Here is a 23253-nt window from a genome sequence, read left to right on the forward strand (position 1 = left end):
AAGAAACAATAAGGGCCAGCTAACACCCCCAACAAAGGGTTCACCAGGCAGGAAGCAGCGAGCCTTTGAAGCTGCAAGGCCATTCAATGCTAATCAAACTGGCCAATCGCAACATCCACACCTCAAACAGACAAGAGTTCTTTCTCCCATCCTGGACACTATCCCACAAATATATAAATCCCACTTGCCTAGTTTCCAACAGACCTCACAACCTCTGGGGATGCCTGTCATAGATGTGGGCAAAATGTCAGGAGAGAATGCTTCTGGAACATGGCCATACAGCCTGGAAAACTCAGAGCAACCCAGTAATTTTGACCATGAAAGCCTTTGACAGCAGAATGAATACAGTTTGGTACAGCTTTAACTGCCATTACTCAATGATATGGAACCCCTGGAGAAGGTTTTTAGCCTTCTCTGCTCTAGAGGGCTAGTGTCTTACCAGACTTCAGAATTCCATAGTATTGAGCCTTGGCAGTTACAGTGCCATCACACTGCATTAATACTACAGTGTAGATGCACCCTAGAATAGTATCCTTCTTGCTCTCATTCTCCCAGCAATTGAAAACTTTCCTAATAGGCTTTTGGGAATTGTCTGCAATGGGCTTTTAACGGCATGCTTTGTTCTGTTTTTAATGTCTTTCCTAATTAGTTTTTTAATAGTCTCAATTTGTTTTCACAATAATATGTATGTGTGTATACATAGCTACAGCAAAACCTTGGGATCTGCAGTTTTACTCCAGGACAACTTGTGGATGCTAATCTGTGGATGTTCAAGTCCCATTACACTATGCGACACAATTGTGGTTCCTGGGTTATAAATGTCATTTCCTAATTGGCTGTATCATAAAAACATGGGGAAAGTTTAGTTAACTGCAAAAACTTTGTTTTTGCGGGACACCCTGCAGCACATTTTGCTATAGTTTTTCAATGAATATCTCATCGGGTCTCAACAGGCCCATAGCCAGGATTTCGTCTCGGGGGGGGGGGGGATTTTTTTCAGGGGGGGTTTCGGGGGTGGGGGCTGAGTTTCGGAGGGGGGGGGCTGAGTCTGAGTGAAAGAGAGTCTAGCCTAGCAAACCTTTTGTATCATTACCCCAATACTCCCATGCATATGGGATATATTGAGTATGGTGATCAGATCATGATATGAATAAACATAACAGTTTAAATAATGCACCAGTAAGGCCTTTTCGAGAACCACCATGAGAATTTCGGGGGGGGGGGGGGGCTGAAGCCCCTGAAGCCCCCCCCCCCCCCCGGCTACATGCCTGGGTATACCAATTCAACATAGTCTGTGGCAGGTATAAAAAAGTTTCTGGAGTATATCAAATACTTTCAAAACAAACACAGGGAACATACAATCCCCTGCCTATTCGCTTCTGAGCACAATTCAAAGTGCTGGCCTTGACCTATAAAACCCTAAACGGCTCCAGTCCAGCTTACCTGTCCCTCTACGAACCCCCAAGGACCTTAAAATTGTGTGGACAAGCCCTGCTCTCGGTCCCACCACTATCACAGATGGTTTGGTGGAAATGAGAGACAGGGTCTTCTCAGGGGTGGCTCCCCTGCTATGGAACTCCCTCCCTAATGAGATCAGATCTGCCCCCTCCCTCATGACCTTAAGCGGCTGAGGGGGAAAAGGAAGGGGCCTGAGGCTGTTAGGAATGGTGGGAGTTGGAGTCCAAAACACCTGGAGGGCTCAAGTTTACCCAGGCCTGGTTTAGAAGGTCTTTAGTTTTCTCTACCAAGGAGTGCTGGTGCAAGAAAGGAAGAAGTCTGAGGCTGTTAGGAATGGTGGGAGTTGGAGTCCAAAACACCTGGAAGGCCCAAGAGTTGCCCCATGCTTAATCTATAGAGATCTACAATTAGATCTCTCATGTACAGTTCTCAGGATTCCACAGCCTTGAGCCCTGGCAGTGAAAGTGGCATTGAGCTGCCTTGTTTCTCCAGTGTCGAAGCGTCCTTGCTTCCCCCTTTGCCTGGCTCGGATCTGCGCCCCGCCCTGCCCTGCCTTCCTCTCTCTCTCTGTCCCAAAGTCCACCCTTCCTCTTCCTCCATTTTATTGCAGGGAGGCACAGCCCAAACGCCCAGAACCAGGTTGGTTGCCCTCGGAAGCGCCCACAGGAGCTGCCGCCTTCGTGCCCGCGAAAGTGCCGTGGATCCAGCGTCTCGCTTTGCCAACCTCTCGTTCTACCTTAAGGATGGGGCGATCACGCGGCCTCCTCGTGGCCCTGGGGCCAATGGCAAGAGGCGGCTGGAAAGCGCCGGCCAATCGGAGCGCCGTCCTTGCCACACCCCTCTCGGGCCAGCCAATGGGGACGCAGGGCCGCCGAGCGCGCCTCCAGATTAGGGAGCCTTTGCAATTGTTGCAGAGAGGCGCTGCTAGTACTGCTGCTACTCGAGGAATCGGAGCTTCTTTTGGCCAAGGGAATCCGAAGCGGGAATTCGGTTCGGCTGCGGAAACCATGGACGGCAAAAAGTATGTGGTCAACTTCGGCGCCGGACCTGCTAAGTTGCCACGGGCGGTAAGTACTTGAGATTGGCTCGAGTTCATCTACACTGCAGATCAGGCCCGTAGCCAGGATTTCGTTTCGGGGGGGGGGGGGGGCTGAATTTTTTTTCAGGGGGGGTTTCGGGGGGGGGGCTGAGTTTCGGGGGGGGGGGCTGAGTCTGAGTGAAAGAGGGTCTAGCCTAGCAAACCTTTTGTATCATTACCCCAATACCCCCATGCATATGGGATATATTGAGTATGGTGATCAGATCATGATATGAATAAACATAACAGTTTAAATAATGCACCAATAAGGCCTTTTCGCGAACCACCATGAAAATTTCGGGGGGGGGGGCTAAAGCCCCCCGAGCCCCCCCCCCCCCTGGCTACATGCCTGCTGCAGATTGAATGCGGTTTAACACCGCTTTAGTTGCCATGGCTCAATGCTATGGCATCATAGAAGTTGTCGTTTCTTGCAAAGCTTGCTGGTGTGTCTCACCGAGCTGCAAAATCGCCATGGCAACCAAACTGGTGTCAAAGTGCATTCATTCCACAGTGTAGACGCACCTTTAGACAAAGACTAGACCTGGAGACGGTGCTTAAGCCTGGAGAGAATTGCAATGGGCGTTGGGATTTTGGGGTCGCTTTCTAAAAGGCAGTTTCCCTTCTCCGGGTGTCTTTTAGCCCTTCTCTTGGCGGGGCTGCTTCGCCTTAGACATGGGCCAAGCTGGCATGTGACCTTGGGCGAGTCGCACTCTCTCAGCCTCATCTGGCACATCTGAACACATCTGGCCGGGATGAGGTTGCCTTGGTCTCCCCATAAGTCCAATGACTTGAAGCACGCAGCAACAACCCTGATATTCCCAGCGTTCTCCTCCCTTTCTCTCTTTCTTTTTGATTTCTGTCTTGGGGAGAAAAAAATGTGTTATTGCCTTTCTTAAAGGTGCAAACTTGGTGTGAAAAGGAGCATTTCAAGCTCTTCTGGAAGGTAAATGTGTGGCACACACTTCACTCTCAAGGACGTCCCCAAACATCTGTCAAGGCAGATGCCTGCATTGCAGGGTCTTTCCTTTCCTTGTATCCCATAGTTTCTGCTTTGCCTTCCAGGGATTCAAAGGGGCATACTTTTGGATGTTGTGGATTTCAAACTGCATAATTGATTTAAATGTGAATTGGGTTATTGTGAGTTTTCTGGGCTGTATGGCCATGTTCCAGAAGCATTCTCTCATGACATTTCATCCACTTCTATGGCAGGCATTATGTGGTCTCTTGGAAACTAGGAAAATGGGGTTTATATATGTCGAAAGTCCAGGGTGAAAGAAAGAACTTTTGTCTGTTTGAGGCAAGTGTGAATGTTGCAATTGGCCAGCTTGATTAGCATTGAGTAGCCTTGCAGCTTCAAAGCCTGGCTGCTTCTTGGCTGGGGGAATCCATTTTGGCAGGTGTTAACTGGCCCTGATTGTTTCCTATCTTGAATGCCCCTGCTTTCTGAGTGTTGTTCTTTATTTACTGTCCTGATTTTCGAGTTTTGCTTAGCTGAAATTGTCAACAGGTGATTAGCTGTGGACAATTTCAAGAGAAAGGAAGAAACCATGAAAATGAACAAAATCTGGCTATCAGTATTTTAAAAACCCTCTAAAATCATAATAGTAAATAAAGAACAACACTCAAAAAACAGAGGAATTCCAGACAAGAAACAATCAGGACCTGCTAATCACCTCCCAACAAAGGAATTCCCCTAGGTAGTAAGAAGCCAGGCTTTGAAGCTGCTAGGCCATTAAATGCTAATCAAGGTGATCAATTGCAACATATACACTTGGCCTCAAACAGACAAGAGTTCTTTCTCCCACCCTGGACATTCCACAGATATATAAACCCCATTTTCGCAGTTTCCAACATACCTCACAACCCCTGAGGATGTCAGCCACAGATGTGGCTGAAACATCAGGAGAGAATGCTTCTGGAACATGGAAAACTCACAACAACAGTCCAGAAAACTCACAACAACCCAGTGGTTCCAGCCATGAAATCCTTTGACGATACATTAAATGTGATCTGCTTTGCATTGCATCTCAACACTAATGGATAAAACAAGATGATGGTGATACTTTGGTCAGGAGAAGTTGGAAAACACAAATATATACCCCTCTCTTCAGTTGTTCTAGAATCATAGCGTTGGAAGAGTCCTCATGTGCCATTCAGTCCAACCCTCTGTCAATAAGCAGGAAAATTGCATTCAAAGCACCCCCGAGAGATGGCCATCCAGCCTCTGCTTAAAAGCCTCCAAAGGAGCCTCCACCACACTCGGGGGCAGAGAGTTCCACTGCTGAACAGCTCTCACAGTCAGGAAGTTCTTCCTCATGTTCAGGTGGAATCCCCTTTCATGTAGTTTGAAGCCATTGTTCCACGTCCTAGTCTCCAGGGCAGTGGAAAACAAGCTTGCTCCCTCCTTCCTATGACTTCCCCTCACATATTTATACATGGCTGCCATGTCTCTTCTCAGCCTTCTCTTCTTCAGGCTAAACATGCCCAGCTCTTTCAGCTGCTCTTCATAGGACTTGTTCTTCAAACCCTTGATGATTTTAGTCACCCTCCTCTGAACACATTCCACCTTGTCAACATCTCCCTTCAATTGTGGTGCCCAGAATCGGACACAGCATGATTCTAGGTGTGGTCTAACCAAGGCAGTATAGAGGGGTAGCATGGCTTCCCTGGATATGGACACACTACTCCTATAGATGCCTTTGGCTTTTTTGGCCGCCGCATCACATTGTTAGCTCATGTTTAACTTGTTGTCCATGTACTGCTCTCAAGCCAGGAGTCTCCATTCTGTATCTTTGCATTTCATTTTTTTCTGCCTAAGGGGAGTGTTTTGCATTTTTCCCTGTTGAATGTCATTTTGTTAATTTTGGCCCATCTCTCTAATCTGTTCAGATCGGTTTGAATTTTGCTTTTTTCCTGTGTCTCCAGGGCCTTACCGTGCCTCCGGGCTTTTTAAAGAAAATCACCAATGAAAATTCCAAGAAAAGGCTTTTGGTTTTCCTGTTTTTCCAGTTCAGAAAGCCAGAATATGGAATATTTTGCTTGAAGCTGGGAGAACGGCAGCAGTCTTATCCATTTTGTGTGTGCATTCTGGGGATGAGGATTTAAAGAATCCATTGTCTCCTGCTAATGAATGAAACCTTTGTGAATATGTAGGGCAGAACATAATCTTAAAGGGCACACTACTTTAATGTCAGATAGTTTTACTCAGACTGTAGAATCGTATCAATACTCTGCATGCTGTAGACATCTCTAGAGGAGATTGCATCAGCAGCTGCCTCAATCCAATCACATCTGGAAGAGGTGTGGCTTCTGTTGGATATATCCAGTTTTCCAGCTTTCTTTAAGATCTGTGTGCCTAAGCAGTTTTAAGCAATTTAATCATTGTTGCATATTGTTTAGACTCAGGGCCCTTCCACACAGCAATATAACCCAGAATATCAAGGCAGGAAATCCCACAGTATCTATTTTGAATTGGGTTATCTGAGTCCACACTGCCATATATTCCAGTTCAAAGCAGATAACATAGGATTTTATTCATCTGTGTGGAAAAGGTTCTAGAGAGAAAAGATGTTACCCTTAAGTTCTAATATCATTTTGAATTACAGAGCCGCTCTTAACATTTCCCCCCCAATTCTCTTTGGATTCCATTTTTGTAATCTTAGCCCCCTTCTACATTGCCATATAATCCAGATTGTCTGTATTGAACTGGATTATATGGCAGTGTGGATTTATACAATCCAATTCAAAGAAGATAATGTGGATTATCTGATTCATTAATTTGAATTATGTGACAAGTGTAGAAGGGCCTTATATAAAGAAGGTTTTTATGCACAGTCTTATTCTGTTAGGTAGATTTTCTTATCAGCGAAGAAACTTTGACATTTCACAAGACTTGCACGTAAACATATCTAAATAGAAATGTGTAGAAATGCCTATATTTTAAAGATTTTCACTCAAAATAAAATGCCCAATATTAGCAGCATGCAAGATCCAGTTTCTGAAAACTTGGTAGTAACGTATCTCTTGTTAGTTGTCTAAAAATGGCTATCCGAATGGTGAAATTGAAGAAAAAAAATGTTCCAAATACCTTACAGAATTTTTACTCAAAAAGTGAAAGGAAATGGAACATGAGCCATTGTCTTCCTAATAGTATATTCCATTATCCGAGACCAGGATTCAGTTTCCCGCTTGCCCATGGAAACCCACTCAGTGACATTTAGCAAGTCACATACTCTCAGCCCCAGAAAATGCCATGGTAGAACCTATCAAGTGGCGATCAAGTTGGAAGTGACTTGAAGACACACAACAACAACAACAACAGCAGAACTCTAGAAATAGGACTCTTATGTTGAAATTCCCAAGGGCAAAATTGTATCACACTATGTAACAACATTTTGAAAAAAAAAATCTGTTCCTGGTTTGAACGTGTTATTTCTGTTCCTGTTTGAAAGTGTTATTTGAAAGTGCACGATACATATTTTGAAAGTCATTGTTATACTCCACAAACTTCATTTTTGTGGCTGTCAAGAACTATGTTGAATTGGTTGAAACTCTGTGAGATAGTCATTGAAAAATTATAGCAAAACATGTTGCAGAACGTCCCACAAAAACCAAGTTTTTGCAGTTTAAAAAACCTTTTCCATGTTTTTTTTAATGATAGAACCAATTTGGAAATGAAATTTATGACCCAGGAACAAAAACTATGTTACATGGTGTCATGTTCTAATGACATATTTGTCTTTCTTGTATGCAGAGTCTGTAGTTAGCTAAAAGCACAATTAAGCTCCTATCAGAAATAGAATGCAGAAGTACAATAGCTCTAATGAAAGAAAATAAATTTGCCTACAGAAGTTCCCAGTCTTGGTCTCTGATATCTCGGGTATACCCCCTAAAAAGGACCAGATGATCGATAAGACCACTTTCTTAGTCACAGTAAAGCTACGAAATTGCATCCCTTGAACTGGCATAGTTATGTTTCTGTCTTGATAGTAAATGTAAAAGTTTCCTTTGACATTAAGTCTAGTTGTGTCCAACTCTGTGGGGTGGTGCTCATCTCCATTTCTAAGCTGAAGAGCCGGCATTTCCTTAGACACGTAGGTCATTTGGCCAGTGCCATTACATTCCCGTTGAAGTAGTATCTATTGATCTACTCACAATTGCATGTTTTCGAACTGCTAGGTTGGCAGAAGCTGGAGCTGACAGCAGGAGCTCACCCTGCTCAGATTTGAACTGCCTACCTTTCAGTTAGCAAGTTGAGTAGCTCAGTGGTTTAACATTCACATCTTTGCCTGGTATACTGTGTGTATTTATATTTTAAAACAGGAGTGGAAATCATGTCATCATCTAGATTTTGATGAATTGCAACTCATAGTATTCCTCATTATTTCCTGTGTTGGTTAGGGCTGCTGGACATTGCAGTCCAGAAATAGCTAGATGGCTACACGATTGTCACTATAGTATAAAGTATAGTGTGTAAAATGTGTGTAATTTGCTATTGGCATGTGTTCAGCTATGATGAATTTATCTTTTTTGCAGGTATTATTAGATGCCCAGAAAGATCTGGTGGATTATAAAGGCCTTGGCATTAGTGTTCTTGGTAAGATATCATATTAATTCTAGATGCCTTTTAAGGGGATTTAAAATTTGTGTTTTAAACAGAAAGAAAGACATAAACACTATACAATTTATTCCTGATGTTTGTAGTTTCAAACTATCTTTAAAAAAAATCTGTATTTTGAAATATTTCCTCAGAAATACATATTGGCCAGTATACTGATTTGAGGTTGACATAAAAAATCAACTTCAATAAACTAAAAGTAACGTTAGATTTAGCAATAATTTCAAGTTAAAATCCAATAGGAATTAAAACATCTGTGTCATATTTTTGTTCCACATGTTTTGCACAGGACACCATACACTGTGTGTTTTGGTAGTTGTGATATTATCCCATTTTTTTAAAAATAACAAGTCTGTGAAAAATGTGTGCCTGGAAGAGCCTGATTGATTCATAGTCAACCAATCAGATTAATCCTTCGGTTTTGGTATTGGTCCAGTTTAGCCTTCCACCCGTACTGCAAAACAGCATCTTCAGGTGTTTTTGGCATTTGGTTTCCATCAGTCTCAGCCTACGTGGACTATAGATCAAAATTCTGAAAACTGGAATCCAAAGGTCACGAAGAACTTCACATTGGGATAAGCTGCCTGTTCTATCCTAGTCCTATAATAGTTGAAACAGACTGAAACTTTGATCCGGATCTAGGAATTTCCTAATGGATATAAGAAGCCTTAGTCTTGAGGTGGGTACACATGGAGCCCTCAATGGGCTGCTCTATTCACTTGAATGGGCTGCTCTATTCACTTAATAATAATATCAATAACAATAACATTATTATTAATAATAATAATACACTTTTCAAATCCAGACTGACAAAGTTTTGGAACACAATACATCACAATTGTGGAAAAGAAAAAAGTCTGGATTATTGATGTTGCCATACCAGGTGACAGTCGCATTGAGGAAAAACAACAGGAAAAACTCAGCTGCTATCAAGACCTCAAAATTGAACTGCAAAGGCTCTGGCATAAACCAGTACAGGTGGTCCCAGTGGTCATTGGCGCACTGGGTGCCATGCCAAAAGATCTCACCCGGCATTTGGAAACAATAAACATCAACAAAATCACGATCTGTCAACTGCAAAAGACCACCTTACTTGAATCTGCGTGCATCAATCAAAAATACATCACACAGTTCTAGACGCTTGGGAAGTGTTCGACTTGTGATTTTTTTATATGAAATCCAGCATATAAATATTGTTTTTTGTGACATACTTTATTTATATTCTGGCCTTCTCCCCTAGGGGACTCAGAGCGGATTACAGCATTTACATACATAGGCAAACATTCAATGCCTTTACAATAATATACAATGAGACACACAAACACGAAAGCAGTGGCTTCTTTCATTTTCGGCTTCTGGATGCAGTGATTATCTCTGGCTCTAGGGGAGGTGCTTTTTTTCTCCATTTTCAAGCCAAAGAGCCTCCGTTGTTACTTCCTGGTTGTGTGGCCGGCAAGATTGCTTGGATTGTCTCTTTGCCTTTTCCTGCCGAAGCTGTACCTATTTACTCACATTTGCATGTTTTCGAACCGCCAGGTTAGCAGGAGCTGGAGGTTACAGACAGGTGCTCATGCTGTCTTGTGGATTCGAACTGCCAACCTTCAGATTTGCAGTTCAGCAGCACAAAGTTTAACCCATTGTGCCACCGCAGCCCCATTACTTATTATTACTTAAGTGCAGTAATGGTATTTCTGCGTGAATGCAATTCCTATAGCACAGATCTTCTGACCTCCCTTAAAAGATATGAGGCAGTGTGTATTCAGTGAAGTCACTGATGCGTGTGATGACATGGGGAGCAGGGCTGAAACTCTGAGGTCTGCAGTAAGGCCCCTAAAAAGGAGTTACTTCAGGCTCCATATTGTCTTTGATACTTCAAATTAATTATTTTTGTTTGTATGTCATATGGTTTTTATTGTAGTGTGCTTAATTTATTTCTTTTGTCCTAGAAATGAGTCACAGAACGTCTGACTTCTCAAAAATAATCAAAGCAGCTGAAAATTGCTTGCGGGAGCTTCTGTGAGTTACTGTTTTTTAAATTTTATTGACACCATAAAAGACTTCCTTTTGATAACATTATAGCTCTAGAACAGTTCCCCCCCACACACACCAGCATGCGAAATTCCTTTATAGAAGTTGAAAGTGTTTCCTTCATTGATATGGAAATAATGCTAAACATTTTGTGCTTTTAGAATAGCTTCATTTATGAACTGATTTAGTTATCATTCCTATTATAGGACTCAATCCACTCATTAGTCACAACTAAAGTGGACCCAGAGAACTAATGAGACTTGTATATAACATGCACTCATTCATTATACCTAATTCAACTGGAATTAACTATTAGAAATAGACTGTACTGTTTTTAAAAATGATTTTTATTCAAAGTTACAAGCAAAGAAAAAAACAAAATATTACAGCACAAAATGAAATTAAAACTACCTTTAAAAACAATTTTCCATTGTGTACAAAAGTAACTAATACACCTTTATCTACAACGTACAATGTATACAGATTTCTAAGCAAACACCTACTAAATGAATCTATAAGCCTCCAGCCTGTTGCCTGTTGATTTTAACTTCTTATTTATTGGTCCCTTAAAGTATTACTTTAGTACTACCTTTCTACTTTTAATAACAATCTTCTACATCAGAAAACCAATGGTTGAAGATCGCCTCCACCTTTGCATTAAAAATCTATATTAAAAGAATAAGCATGCAGCATGTCTGTCAGATAAATGGAAAACTAATGACAGAGAACTTGGAAAGTAATCAATATGACTCAGTCTTTCTTGATTTTCATCAAGGATTTTTCCTTAATCAACATTGTCAATTTGTCCATCTCCACTAATCCACATATTTTCATCAGCCAATCTTCTTCCGTCAGTATATCTGGTTCTTTCCATCTCTGGGCATAGATGATTCTTGCTGCTGTAATCATGTATAATAGTAGTCCTCCATGTTTCTTTTCTAATTGGTCATCTAGCATCTTCAACATATACAGTTCAGGTTTCATTGTAATTTTAACCTTTACAGTATTTCTTTAAAGACTACGTGCTTTGTGCTAATATTGTAATAATTTACCAGCACCACTGGTTTGATCCATGCTATACTAGATTTGAAACCACTTTCCATTAAAAATAAGTGGGACAGAAGTTACTCTTTCTGTTGAAATCAGTGGTAAAGAAGTTAGTAATCACAAGTGCACCACATGAATTAAAATGTAATACAGAAATGACTCATATTGGACCCAAATTAATATTTTTCAAGAACAAAGCAACATTGGGGGGAAAGATAACTTAAATAGAACCATTGGGAAAGAAAAGATCATGATATATCATGAACACTTGAAATGACTATGGGGCAGGAAAGAAGGGGAGCTTCCCGTGGTCCTAATGCAACATGGGGACCACAGAGCCATGCCTGTTAACTTTGGAAAGCTTCTGGTCATTTTTCCCCTTATCATCTTTTTACCTTAATCCTCTATCAATATATAACCATGTTAGTTAGCAAGAATGTATGTGAGTCAAAGTCAACTTTGCAGAACTCATTGAGAGAATATAGTAAGATTAAAAATGCAGGTCTTAGCCTACTCTGAAAAAACAAATCAAGACTGGGCCTGACTATCAGCTATTTGTGATATAACCTGAATACATGGATGGATACTTCCAAGTAAGTCTCCTTTTTAGGCAGGAGACCCTGGGCACTGGCTGGGGCAGAAACTATTTTTTTTTTTTGCATTGCTTTGGGTCACTTCTGTGATCAAATGTTAATAATGGACATATTACCTAGCACTACTATTCTATCATAAATACACCCAATATCATGTGATTTCTAAAGTTAGCCTGTAGGACCTGGAGACCAGCAGAGAATACTATACAGGTGGAAGCCATAAAAAATCCTGTTTGAAATCCTACTTTGAACTGGGTTATCTGAGTCCACACTCAGATAATGTGGGTTTTTCTGCCTTGATATTCTGTGATATAGGGCTGTGTGGAAGAGCCCTGGACTAAAGGAACCAAGGCTCACTCAGTGCAAGGCAGTCTCTGAGGACCCTTCCACACAATCATATAACCCAGGATATCAAGGCAAAAAATCCCACAATATCTGCTTTGAACTGGGTTATCGGTCCACTCTGCCATATATTCCAGTTTAAAGCAGATAATGTGGGGTTTTATTCAGCTGTGTCAAATGAGCCCGACATTCTTATATGATAGTTGTTCCAAACACTCAGAATGTATGAGCTGGTTTCCTGGTATAGCTTAAAATCCCTATGGATATTTTGGAGGCTGGACAGGGTTACCAAAATAATATTCACCCACTCAAGAGGTATATTTTTGCTAAGTGCTGTCAGGATTGGATATTTGGCAGAGAATGCAGAGGCCAGGGTCATCCCTAGGGTTCCATAATGCTTTTTATCATACCTAGGGGTAGGAGATATATCTCCCAAAGCTTTTAGCATCCCTATAATGCCACCTTGACCATGCCAAAGTGGGCATAGCTACTATACTCTGGCATGAACCTTGCCTAGAATGAACTGGCAGCTTCTGCAGTGGACCCTGGAAATCTTGAATGGTTAAATTCCACACTTCATTATAATTTTGTGGACTATCACAAAGCTCATCTCTAGCTGGTTATAAATAGATATTATTATTGTCAGTAGGGCTGTGCAACCACGGAAAAAATTGTTTCTAAACTCGATTTGTTTTTAGGGGGTTTTTGTGTTTTGTTTTTTAAAAGAATTCCAAAATTTTTCTTTAAAAAAGTTCAAAATATACAAAATTTCGTAAATTACGAAACAATTATGAAACAATTACGAATCGATTCGTTAATGGCGGACGCGATTGCGCAATATGCAAAAAAAACCCTCCAAATGGGACAGGGGGAACTTCTGAAACTTCCCTCTCCCTCTGTTGTTGACTGTTGGTGTGATAATTTATTTTTTATCACTGATAAAACAAACAACAACCCTAAAACTTGCACCAGACATATGGAAATAATAACGAAACAATTTCGAAACGATTTCGAAACGATTTCAAATCAATTACGAAACAATTACGAAATAAATTGAAAAATTCGTTTCGATTTTTAGTTGCTCCTGCATGGCTCAATATCGAATTGTAAGCTAATTTAAATACGAATCAATAACGAATTACGAAATTAACGAACGAAACCGCACAGCCCTAATTGTCAGTACTCATTCAAGATTAAGAACAGGTGTGGAATTGTATGTGCGCTGCTTTAACACTAATGTTTGTTGTTAGCTTGGGAGAAGATAACTTATGTTTAGTGAATCTTTTGTTAAGTTGATGTTATGAGAAGGAACTACATTATTTCCACTTTGAATTAGCAGAGCAGTTGAAACTCTTTTTACTATCTCCTAAAACGGAGGCTTTCTCTACCTGATATGAATAACAACAAAATGGGGAAAGTACTATATTGTTATAAGTAATAATTAATACTTATTTTTGGTTCATTCTTCTTTTTCACAGCAAGATACCAGAAAATTACAAAGTGATATTTCTCCAAGGAGGTGGGTCCGGACAATTTAGTGGCATTCCACTAAATCTTATTGGATTAAAAGAAGCAAGGTGTGCCGATTATGTTGTGACCGGTGCATGGTCAGCAAAGGCAGCCAAGGAAGCAGAGAAATATGGCAAGGTCAACCTTGTTCATCCTAAACTCTCCAGTTATACAAGTGAGTTAACTTTAATCTTGACATGTACTCATTATTATAAGCTTATTTTTATTTCTTTTTATCTGCTTTGCATAATTTAATAAAACAGTGTGAAATATATGGCCCTATACAAACAGTGTGTAAGAAACACATTGTCTAAGGCTGAATATACCCTGTCAAGTAATGCAGTTTGAACTGCATTATATGGGTCTACGCTGACCATATAATGCAGTTCAGATTGCTTTATTTGGCAGTCTAAACTAAGAAAAAATGGAATGGGTTAGAGTGCAGTTGTGCATTGGAGAGGAAAAAAAACAGCTACTGAAATGTGTGGGAAAATTAGTACATGGAGATTAGGATCACAACTGTGGTGCAGTTTGACAAGAGTGCTAGGTCAGGACTAATTAGAAATTGCGACAACTTACTGCATAAAGAAAAGCATCTTGTTTTGTTCCTAAAACAAATACATAGATTCCTGCATTTGATATATTTTAGAGTATCTTTTGTCCCTTCACTAGAATATTTAGACATCAGAGTTGCAGAGAAAAGCATGAGACAGAGCAAACAATACTTCCAAAGCCAGATTTGGCAGGGGTTCTTTCTGCTATTTTGGAGTGACATGTCAGATTTTTCCACAGCTCTGTGGCCCTTCTGTTGCTTTTTACCAGAAGCGTCTGCTTTCTTCTATCCTGCTTTTATTTCCAAACTGTAATCAATCCTGTAAAGCAGAGCATGAATGCAAGTATATGCCAGTTGCATGGTTATTGCCATGAAAACAAAGTGCTGAATCTTTGACTTTCTTTGGCTTGCACAGACTCATAGTTTTTCTTAAAGCTGCAAGATTTTATCATCTTCAGGATTTTTAGAAAAGGGAGTTTAGGCTGCAGAAGTGATAATTCAAAGAGTTATCTGTTTGTCTCTGACCAAGAAAACACTGTTATTCAAAACAAAGCAAACAGGTGGAAGAATAAAGTCTTTCATTGGGTATTGCCTTATTACTGATTCTTCTCACCTTTGGAAGCTTTTCAGACACACAGAATATTTCTTTATGAATGATGCAAAAATGCCCAAGAAACATTAAGTTTCTTTGAAGTTGTGAAATATGGCCATCATGGCATGCTGTGTGGGAAATAAATCTTAAATATGGGATACATATTTAAATACACATGAATATATTTCTATGAAGAGTTGTTATACAGTGAACAATTGAAACATCACATCTGGGGCAGGATGCCTGTCCTAATTGTTATATTTTAAGGATGTTTTCATACATTACTGAGAAGTATAGGCATAGAATGTATCATTCTACTGATGCATAGTAGGGCATGTTCCTGTAGTATGCAAAGTTTATGTATTTCAATAGGGCCTGTGTGTATAAAGTGCAACTCCCACATTATGACAGTTATTGTTAGTTCACTGTTGGTGCTTAGATGCATGAACAGGAAATCTCAAGGCCTAAACCCAGCATCAAGCCAGAGGATATCAATGGCTAGACTTTCTATTCCTGCTGCATGCTGTCCTCCATGTTGTTGTTGTTGTTGTTGTTGTTGTTGATGTTAGTATTACTATATTCTGCTTTTCTCTCTTGATTGAGACTTAAAGCAGCTTTAGCTTTTTCCCCTGAGGGAAACCATCCTGTTGGATCCCTTCATCTGACTCCAGAACGGTTATGTTGGATAACATCTGTGTCATAGTGAATGGTTGCAATTCCATCTTTCTCTGTGTAAAGAGAGAGATAATTGATTAAGAAGCCTAAAATTATATTAAGTTGCAGATTAGTTTTTGATTTTCATGTTAATGACATTTATAATGATAGCCTCTTTTGGCATCCAAAAGCCAGCAAGCATTACCACCTCCTTCTAAGTCATGTACAATGTTACTTTTCATCTTCCTCTTTTTCCTTGTTTAACAATAGCAGTTTCCCCCTCTTTAATAAGTCCAAACTTTAATCGATTTTGCTGGCAAAGCAAAAGAAATGTGCAGAACTGAAGTCGCTGTCAAAGTTCACTGTTTAAGACATACTGCATACACTTTCTTTTGCTGAGTCTACTGAACCTTATATCTCTGTCTGTTATCTTATCTGCCTTAGAAATCCCTGACCCGAGCACTTGGAACCTTAACCCAGATGCCTCCTATGTCTATTATTGTGCAAATGAGACGGTCCATGGTGTGGAGTTTGACTTCGCACCCGATGTTGGGAAGACAGTCCTGGTTTCCGATATGTCTTCAAACTTCCTCTCTAGACCGGTGGATGTCTCTAAGGTAAAGATTTCAAAGAGCAGAGTTTGCAAAGTGTGACCTAGTATATTGGGTCACTGAGGCCAATTCCTTTAATACCTTTAGGAACATCAGGGCATACCTGTGTTACACAGTTTTTTCTATGTGGTTTCAGTCCTCTCTCTAAAATATCCTGGGATCTGTAACTTCCAATAACTATTTCAGTGTCCCCTATTATGCGTCACTTCTCATGTTCCTGCATTTTTTGTGCCTCTTAAGTCTCATCTCCACTTAACATTTTGAGACTTTGGACATAAACCTATGTTGTCTTTTAAAAATAATAATATAAAAAGGTTTAGCTTCTTTGAAGCAGTAAGCAGCTGCTTGTATTCCCTACCATTTCAGAGTTCAGTGATGAGTGCAAATAACATGTACTTGGCTAGGATCATCAAGTTAAATCCCAGTAACTTCGTTGAAAGTACTACAAGATTATGGCTGTTTTGAACATGTACACTATGCACCGTAAGCTGGCAATTGTTTTCCACATTTACTGTGAATGCTGGCCTGTTCCTTGGCTTGCCAGTAATATTTATGAGTGGTATAAGTGTGGTCCTTTTCAGTCTTCATTGTACAGTGACCTCTCCAAATTCTTTGGGCTTAAGGGTGCAGTACTCCCATGAACATGAAAAAGTGAATAAAAACATATTTTTAAAACTTAAGATAATGCCTCTATAGGAATCCCTAGGTCAATGGATCCCAACCTGTGGTCTGTAAGAACTGAAATATGGTCTGCGACCTCACCGTTACTACACTGTTGCAATGAGAGTGACTGGTCTCACGAAACCCTCTTATAGTGCCGAGGCTTATTAAATATGGTTTTCTGTGGCTGAGCAGATGGCGACTACTGGATGGCATATGCTCTGTATCAGAAACTAGAGTTGATGTGTTCTAGCCAATGCAATTTTCTGAATTAGCACCCCAAATAACCAAACCAAATCTAAAGTTGACCAAAAACTGATTCATAACCTGGAGAGTGGTTCCTGGTCAAAGTGGTCCCTGGTCAAAAAAAGGTTGGGAAGCATGACCCCAGGTCCTCCAGTGGAACTCTGTAGTGCAACACTTCCAACAGAATTGTTCTGGAAGACATAAATGCCTACAGAAGTGTTATTTCTAGGAAATCTCTAGGTTCCCCAGCATGAGTCTATAGATATCTCTATGGCCAACTTCTGGCAAAGTTAACTATAGAGTCATGCTGAAAGATTTATTTATTTATTTATTTACATTATTTATATTCCACTCTTCTCACCCCGAAGGGGACTCGGGGCGGATCACAATGTACATATACATGGCAAACTTTCAATGCCATTTTTGACATACAGGATATACAGACAGATAGAAGCCATTCATTCAGCAGTGCTTCCACTTCCAATCCTCCTGGAGGTTGCTCAATTTGGCCACAGAGTGAGCTGTTGCTTCCTCCACTATGATGCCGAGCCTTTTTGATTGTACTATTTCCTCCTTGGTCTCTGGCATTTTTATGGTGTTATAAATTAGCCTCCCCGCTTTTAAGCAGTGCCTAATTTCTCTACTCACAGCTCATAGCTGTTTTTGAACTGCTTAGGTCGACATTGAGTTGGGCATTTTTTTAACAGCTATTTTTTCCCCTAGAGATTCCTAGAGAGAACATATTAACCAATTGGCCAACTTCTGGCAAAGTTCACTATAGAATCATCCTGAAGGATGAAGAGATTCCTAGAGAGAACATATTAATCAAATATATGAATAATCAAATCTGCAAAAATTACATCCACAAATGTAGGGGTCTAACTGTACACCCTTTTTCCTGACACAAAGGAAACTATCAGTATCAAAGGAAATAAACAGCAGCAATCTTTAGACGAACTATGAATAGCCTTTTGGCTTCTCCTGAAGTTCTTAGCCCAATCCATACAAGCGACATTCCCTTGGGTACCTCATATCTCTGACAGAGGGATATGTTTTTGGCTCTTCAGAGGTTTTGAACTTTACTTACCAGAAGCTCTAGAGTAAGGAGCTCTGAAAGTTGTAGCCCAAAGCATCTGGAATCCAATGCTTCCCCAGTCCTTAGCTAAGATGTTTTCCTCATTGATTAATATAACCCCTAATTGCAGTTTATAAATGCATTCAAGAGTGCAATGTCTATTTTATTTCTTTCCTCACTACTTCTGCTCCCCATATAAAGTTTGGAGTAATTTTTGCTGGTGCTCAGAAGAACATAGGATGTGCTGGCGTAACGGTGGTAATTGTGCGTGAGGATTTAATTGGCCATGCGCTGAAGGAATGCCCTATAGTGTTGGACTACAAAGTGCAAGTGGAGAATGCCTCATTATACAACACTCCTCCGTGCTTCAGGTAATTTTGCCAAAGTATAGCATCGTTCACCCTGCTAATTACTTGGATGTCATTTGCTGTGCAGAGCGTTTTTGGTTTGATAAGTGGCGGTAAAGTGGGCAAAAGCAATCTTGCTGTGTATTGGAGGAGCTGCATGAAGCTCTAACAGCACTCAGGAGAAACCCATGGTGGCCTTCCCTTGAAGCATATTAGAACTGATACTAGAATTGTTTCTTTTTTTGTAATACACTCAATATACAGTTAATATGTTAACAAAGGTAGTAAAGAAATATACAGAAAATAAAGATAAGTAAATAAGTGTTTGGCATACCAGAATCTCTGATACAGTCTTGCTTCTTAAACTTATGTGCAAGTCAAGATCTTATCTAACAACTACCATATATACTTGTGTATAAATCAACCCCATGTATAAGTTGAGGGTAGGTTTTGGAGTTAAAAATATGGAATTTGAAATGACTAGTTGTTGAGTTGGGGCTCATTTCATGAAGAGGGGAAAGCATCATCTCAGATGGTTAGCCGTTCCTGGTTGCCACTGCTATTTTCCCACCTAGGCATTCAAAAATATCTTTGCTTATCCAGGCACCCAAAAAGGTCAGAAGTGACATAGTGGCAAAGAGAGTAGGCTTCTTTTAGATTCTCCTGGGATATACCAAGCTTTTACTTTGTGTTACTGTTTTCAGAGAAAGGAATAGTTCCTTTTACAATAAGAGTTAAGGTCCAATACTTATTTTACTCATTTATAAATCAACCCAGATGTTTTGGGTATAATGTCATGTATCATTTGCTCAGGAGATGGTTGTCAAAAGGTTTTTAAGAACTGAATGTCTATATATAGAAGAGTCTTTGTTTGAAAGGATAATTAAATGGGTGTCATCTGTTTTTCCCACCATAGTTGTTATTATTCTCTATTAAGATCTTATTGTTATAGGTCAGCTCTCCCCAGAGTGTTACTTTCCAGACCCACTCCAATCATTTCCATGAGGAGAGTCCAATTTAATGCCTTCAGTGTTGTGCAATTTCCAATTTAGTTGCGACTATGAAGATATCTGCAATGTCCCTGATTAAGTTGTCATTGCTTCCATAAGTAGCAATAATAACAAAAGGGCCCCACAAAAGTTACTGATTAGTTTTCATTTCGGGAATACATATCAGATTTTTTTCCAAGATTCATGAACATGTGTATACACCACTTCTGTGACATTATGCCTCTGTCTTTGCAAATTCTCCAGGAAATTGAAGAGATGTGGTGGTAATCTAATTGGGGCCAAGTGCCACTTACATTATTTCTTGTAGTGGATTTTCCTTCCTTGCTGATGAGATAATTTTGTACAGCAGCTCAGACCACAATGTACTACAGTTCCCCTCAGAAATTGCCAGGTTTATATCATTCCTCAGGCTTCTTTTATTACCTGGATATGATCTACACTGGTTTTCTGTTAGTAGCTTTCATGTGTTATAAACCATATCCTTGAGTTTAACATGTAAGAGATAGATAATTCTTTCAAGTTTCTTAGCTGACCTGGGATGACCTGCTTTTAAATGAAACCAATTTATATCCACATGGTATAATTTTTGCTCTTCATTGTGCTAATAGAATTTGATAAAACCTGGTTCTGAACAGATTTTCATATTTCCATTTTTGGAAGTAGGTGATTTTATTCTGATGGAAAAAATAGCATAATGTGTAGATTTGAGAGGGGTGGAGACTTAACTTTTTCTTGATTTGTCCTCAGAATAGGACTGGCTCCAGTTTTCAGCCTGACTTAGATCTTGCTTTCCAAAGCAGGTTTATACTGGGCAAACAGTAGATCTCTTGCTGCAAGACTTGTAGAAAATGCACTCTTGATATTTCCATTGCTGCTCTGAATTGAACGGGGGCTCTGACAAAGCTGGAACTGAAGCTTCAATAGTGGTGAAACTTCGGTTCACCTTGAAGGAGCAGCAGTAAAAGCAACAGTGCCTTCCTCAGCCTTGTGACAAACCCAACAGCTATCTTTAGCATACACAGATTAAGTATTCTTTATCCAGGAATCCAAAAATGCTCCAAAATTGTCCACATGGGTGTCCAAAAGAGTGACATGTATGCTTTTGGATACTTCATTTTGTTTCATGCAGAAAATTATTAAAAATACTATATATAAAATTACCCTCAGGCTATGCTTAAAGGGGAATATGATACATTAATAAATTCTGTATATGTTTTAGTCTCCCATCTCTAAGATATCTATTTCTGTAAATACAAATATTCCAACAAATACAACTCCAAAACACTTCTGGTCTCATGTATTTCAGGTAAGGGATACTCTACTTTGGTTAGTATTCAGTGTCTTCCAAGGATAATGTGAAAAGAGCAAAAAAAAATCCTTAGCAGTGGTTTTGCAATCGCTTTTTGCTGCCTAAGTGCCCCCATTGACCTATTCATAGTCTTCTGTCTAGAGCAAAGTACAAAAAAGAGTGTCTTTTTCCACTGAATTATCACCTAGATATCGAGAGTCATCATTTAGTTTGCAAACAAGTTAAACCTGACCACACCGCTTCCCTTTTTGGACTGACTTGCTGACAGTAATGAAATTGTTAGAAGTGATCAGGAATTCTATTCAGGTTAAAGCTGAATGAATGTATGCAGCTGACACTGTGAAGATTTCTAAATACAGACCCACCCAACAATTTATGGTCCCAGAGAGAGCATTTCCATTTGAACAGATTACAGAAATTATGTCGGCTGCATTTCAAACTTTTTTCCTAACAGGGAAGACATGTATGGAATAGGTGTTTGACTTTTTAAAGTTTGTGGGTCTGTGTTTCTGAAAGTCTACTTCAGCTGACAAATGAACGAATGGAAAAACAGTCATTCTTATCTTATCGGGGGCATGTTGGAGTAGAGTAGCCTTATCACACTTGAGGCTTCAAAAGGATTTTCCATATTTAATGTAAAACTGCATGCACAACAGAATGGAAGACCCCTTCTCTCCAGCATTAACTGATAAATAATTTGTTCCTCACACATTGGAGAAACCATGTCTTCTATATTGAGTGAAGGTAGTCTTCTTAAATGTCAGGCTTTTAAATCTCAAATTACTAAATTATGTATTGATTTGGAAACCATTTATTCTTTTTTCTGACTGTTTTGCTACAATGTAACAACTGTAAACATCATAAAGAAGAGGTTTTTTAATGTATGAAAATATGGTCTTTCCATGCCTCATATAATAGAAAGGCTAAAATCCAACAACTATCTCTAGCATATACAGATTAATTATTATTAATCCAGAAATCCAAAATGATCCAAAATTGTCCACATGGGTGGGCAGGAGAGCTCTTATGAGAGCTTTTCATAAGAAAAGCTTCAGGACCATGTTAAAAGCTGCAAAATAATGTGCTGATAGTTTGTTTTGCAATGAAAATAACATCTGAACCAGTGTTTGCAGATTAAGGGAGAATTCAATAGGTTTAGTGCAGGAGGTTTCTTTTCATGTCAGGAGCAACTTGAGAAACTGCAAGTCATTTCTGGTGTGAGAGAATTGGCCGTCTGGAAGGACGTTGCCCAGGGGATGCCTGGATGTTTGACCATCCTTGTGGGATGCTTTTCTCATGTCCCCACACGGGGAGCTGGAGTTCATCCGCACTCTCCCCAGATTGACCTGTCAGTGAGCAGTCCTGCCGACACAAAAGTTTAACCCATTGTACTACTGGGGGCTCAATACAGGAGCTAGAATGGGGTGTTCCTCCAGATGCTTGACTGAAATTCCTATCACCCCTTGCCTATGCAGCAAAAATGAAGGATATGGAGACTTATCCAAAAACTATTGGTAGGTTGCAGATTCCCTATCCATCATTGGGAAAATATACTCTTTTTGTAGATAGGCGAAGAGAGAACTTTCTTTGAAAAGAACAAGCATGCCAGCTGTGTTTGTTATTTCCGTCTTGGTCATGTTCTGCTTGTTTTACAAACCTTTTGGGAAAATGGGATGAGCATACTACAGTAGCTCTTTCCCTATTACCTGAACAAATGATAAGTCAGCAATCTGGAATGGATAGCCTTTTCTTCCCATTCATAAATCTTATACCTAGACTTGACCGCAAAGTTTTGAAATACTGTGGATTGCAATGCTTACACAACAGAACACCCCTGCGAAGTACAGACTTGCCCTTGAACTTTTGGAGAATGATTTTGGTCCAACTGGGCTGTGGGGCCACTGTCCTGCAGCGGAGGCTGTCAGCACCCCTGTTCGGCCATAAAGTGGTCCAAACAAAGATGTTTCATGTTGGTACAGTGTCGCATTTTGTGCCCGTATATAACTGCCCACACTGGTGACAATATATCTCAAGTAATGTGCCAGTCGGCCTTAATAATCTCTTCCCTTATTTCTTTGCTTTGGAAGGAATGTTTTAGGCAGGGTTGTTGTATTGTTGTAGGTTTTTCAGGTTGTATGGCCATATTCTAGAAGTATTCTTTCCTGACGTTTCACCTGCATCTGTGACAAACATCCTTAGAGGTTGTGAGGATGCTTGCCACAGATGCAGGTGAACTGTCAGGAGAGAATGCTTCTAGAACATGGCCATACAACCCGAAAAACCTACAACAACCCAGTAATTTTGGCCATGAAAGCCTTTGACAATACAGTGTTTTAGGTATCAATCAAATCATTTATTTTGGCCATAGACCAGCGCAGGAAATAGAAATCACATTTTCATACAAACTTGGTACGTTTAGTACATTAAAAATACAAATATAACTACTGAAGCGCAATGTGGGTGAGGGAGCGGAGGGGGAAACAGGGAAAAACATACAATGCACAGATCCATCACCAAATTGTAG

General features: G+C 40.0%; 1 protein-coding gene across 1 annotated transcript in view; it reads left to right on the top strand.

The window, feature by feature from the left end:
• Positions 1-2071: 2071 nt before the first annotated feature.
• PSAT1 (phosphoserine aminotransferase 1) overlaps positions 2072-23253 on the top strand; it is a 34264-nt gene continuing 13082 nt past the window's right edge. Inside the window, exons 1-6 of the mRNA XM_060762164.2 lie at positions 2072-2525; positions 8072-8132; positions 10100-10169; positions 13642-13847; positions 15916-16088; positions 18265-18434. Coding sequence (XP_060618147.2) covers positions 2202-2525; positions 8072-8132; positions 10100-10169; positions 13642-13847; positions 15916-16088; positions 18265-18434 — 1004 coding nt within the window. The 5' untranslated portion in view covers positions 2072-2201. The remainder of the gene's footprint in view (positions 2526-8071; positions 8133-10099; positions 10170-13641; positions 13848-15915; positions 16089-18264; positions 18435-23253) is intronic.

The sequence above is a fragment of the Anolis sagrei genome, chromosome 2, assembly GCF_037176765.1.
Source record: "Anolis sagrei isolate rAnoSag1 chromosome 2, rAnoSag1.mat, whole genome shotgun sequence".
NCBI classification, from domain to species: domain Eukaryota; kingdom Metazoa; phylum Chordata; class Lepidosauria; order Squamata; family Dactyloidae; genus Anolis; species Anolis sagrei.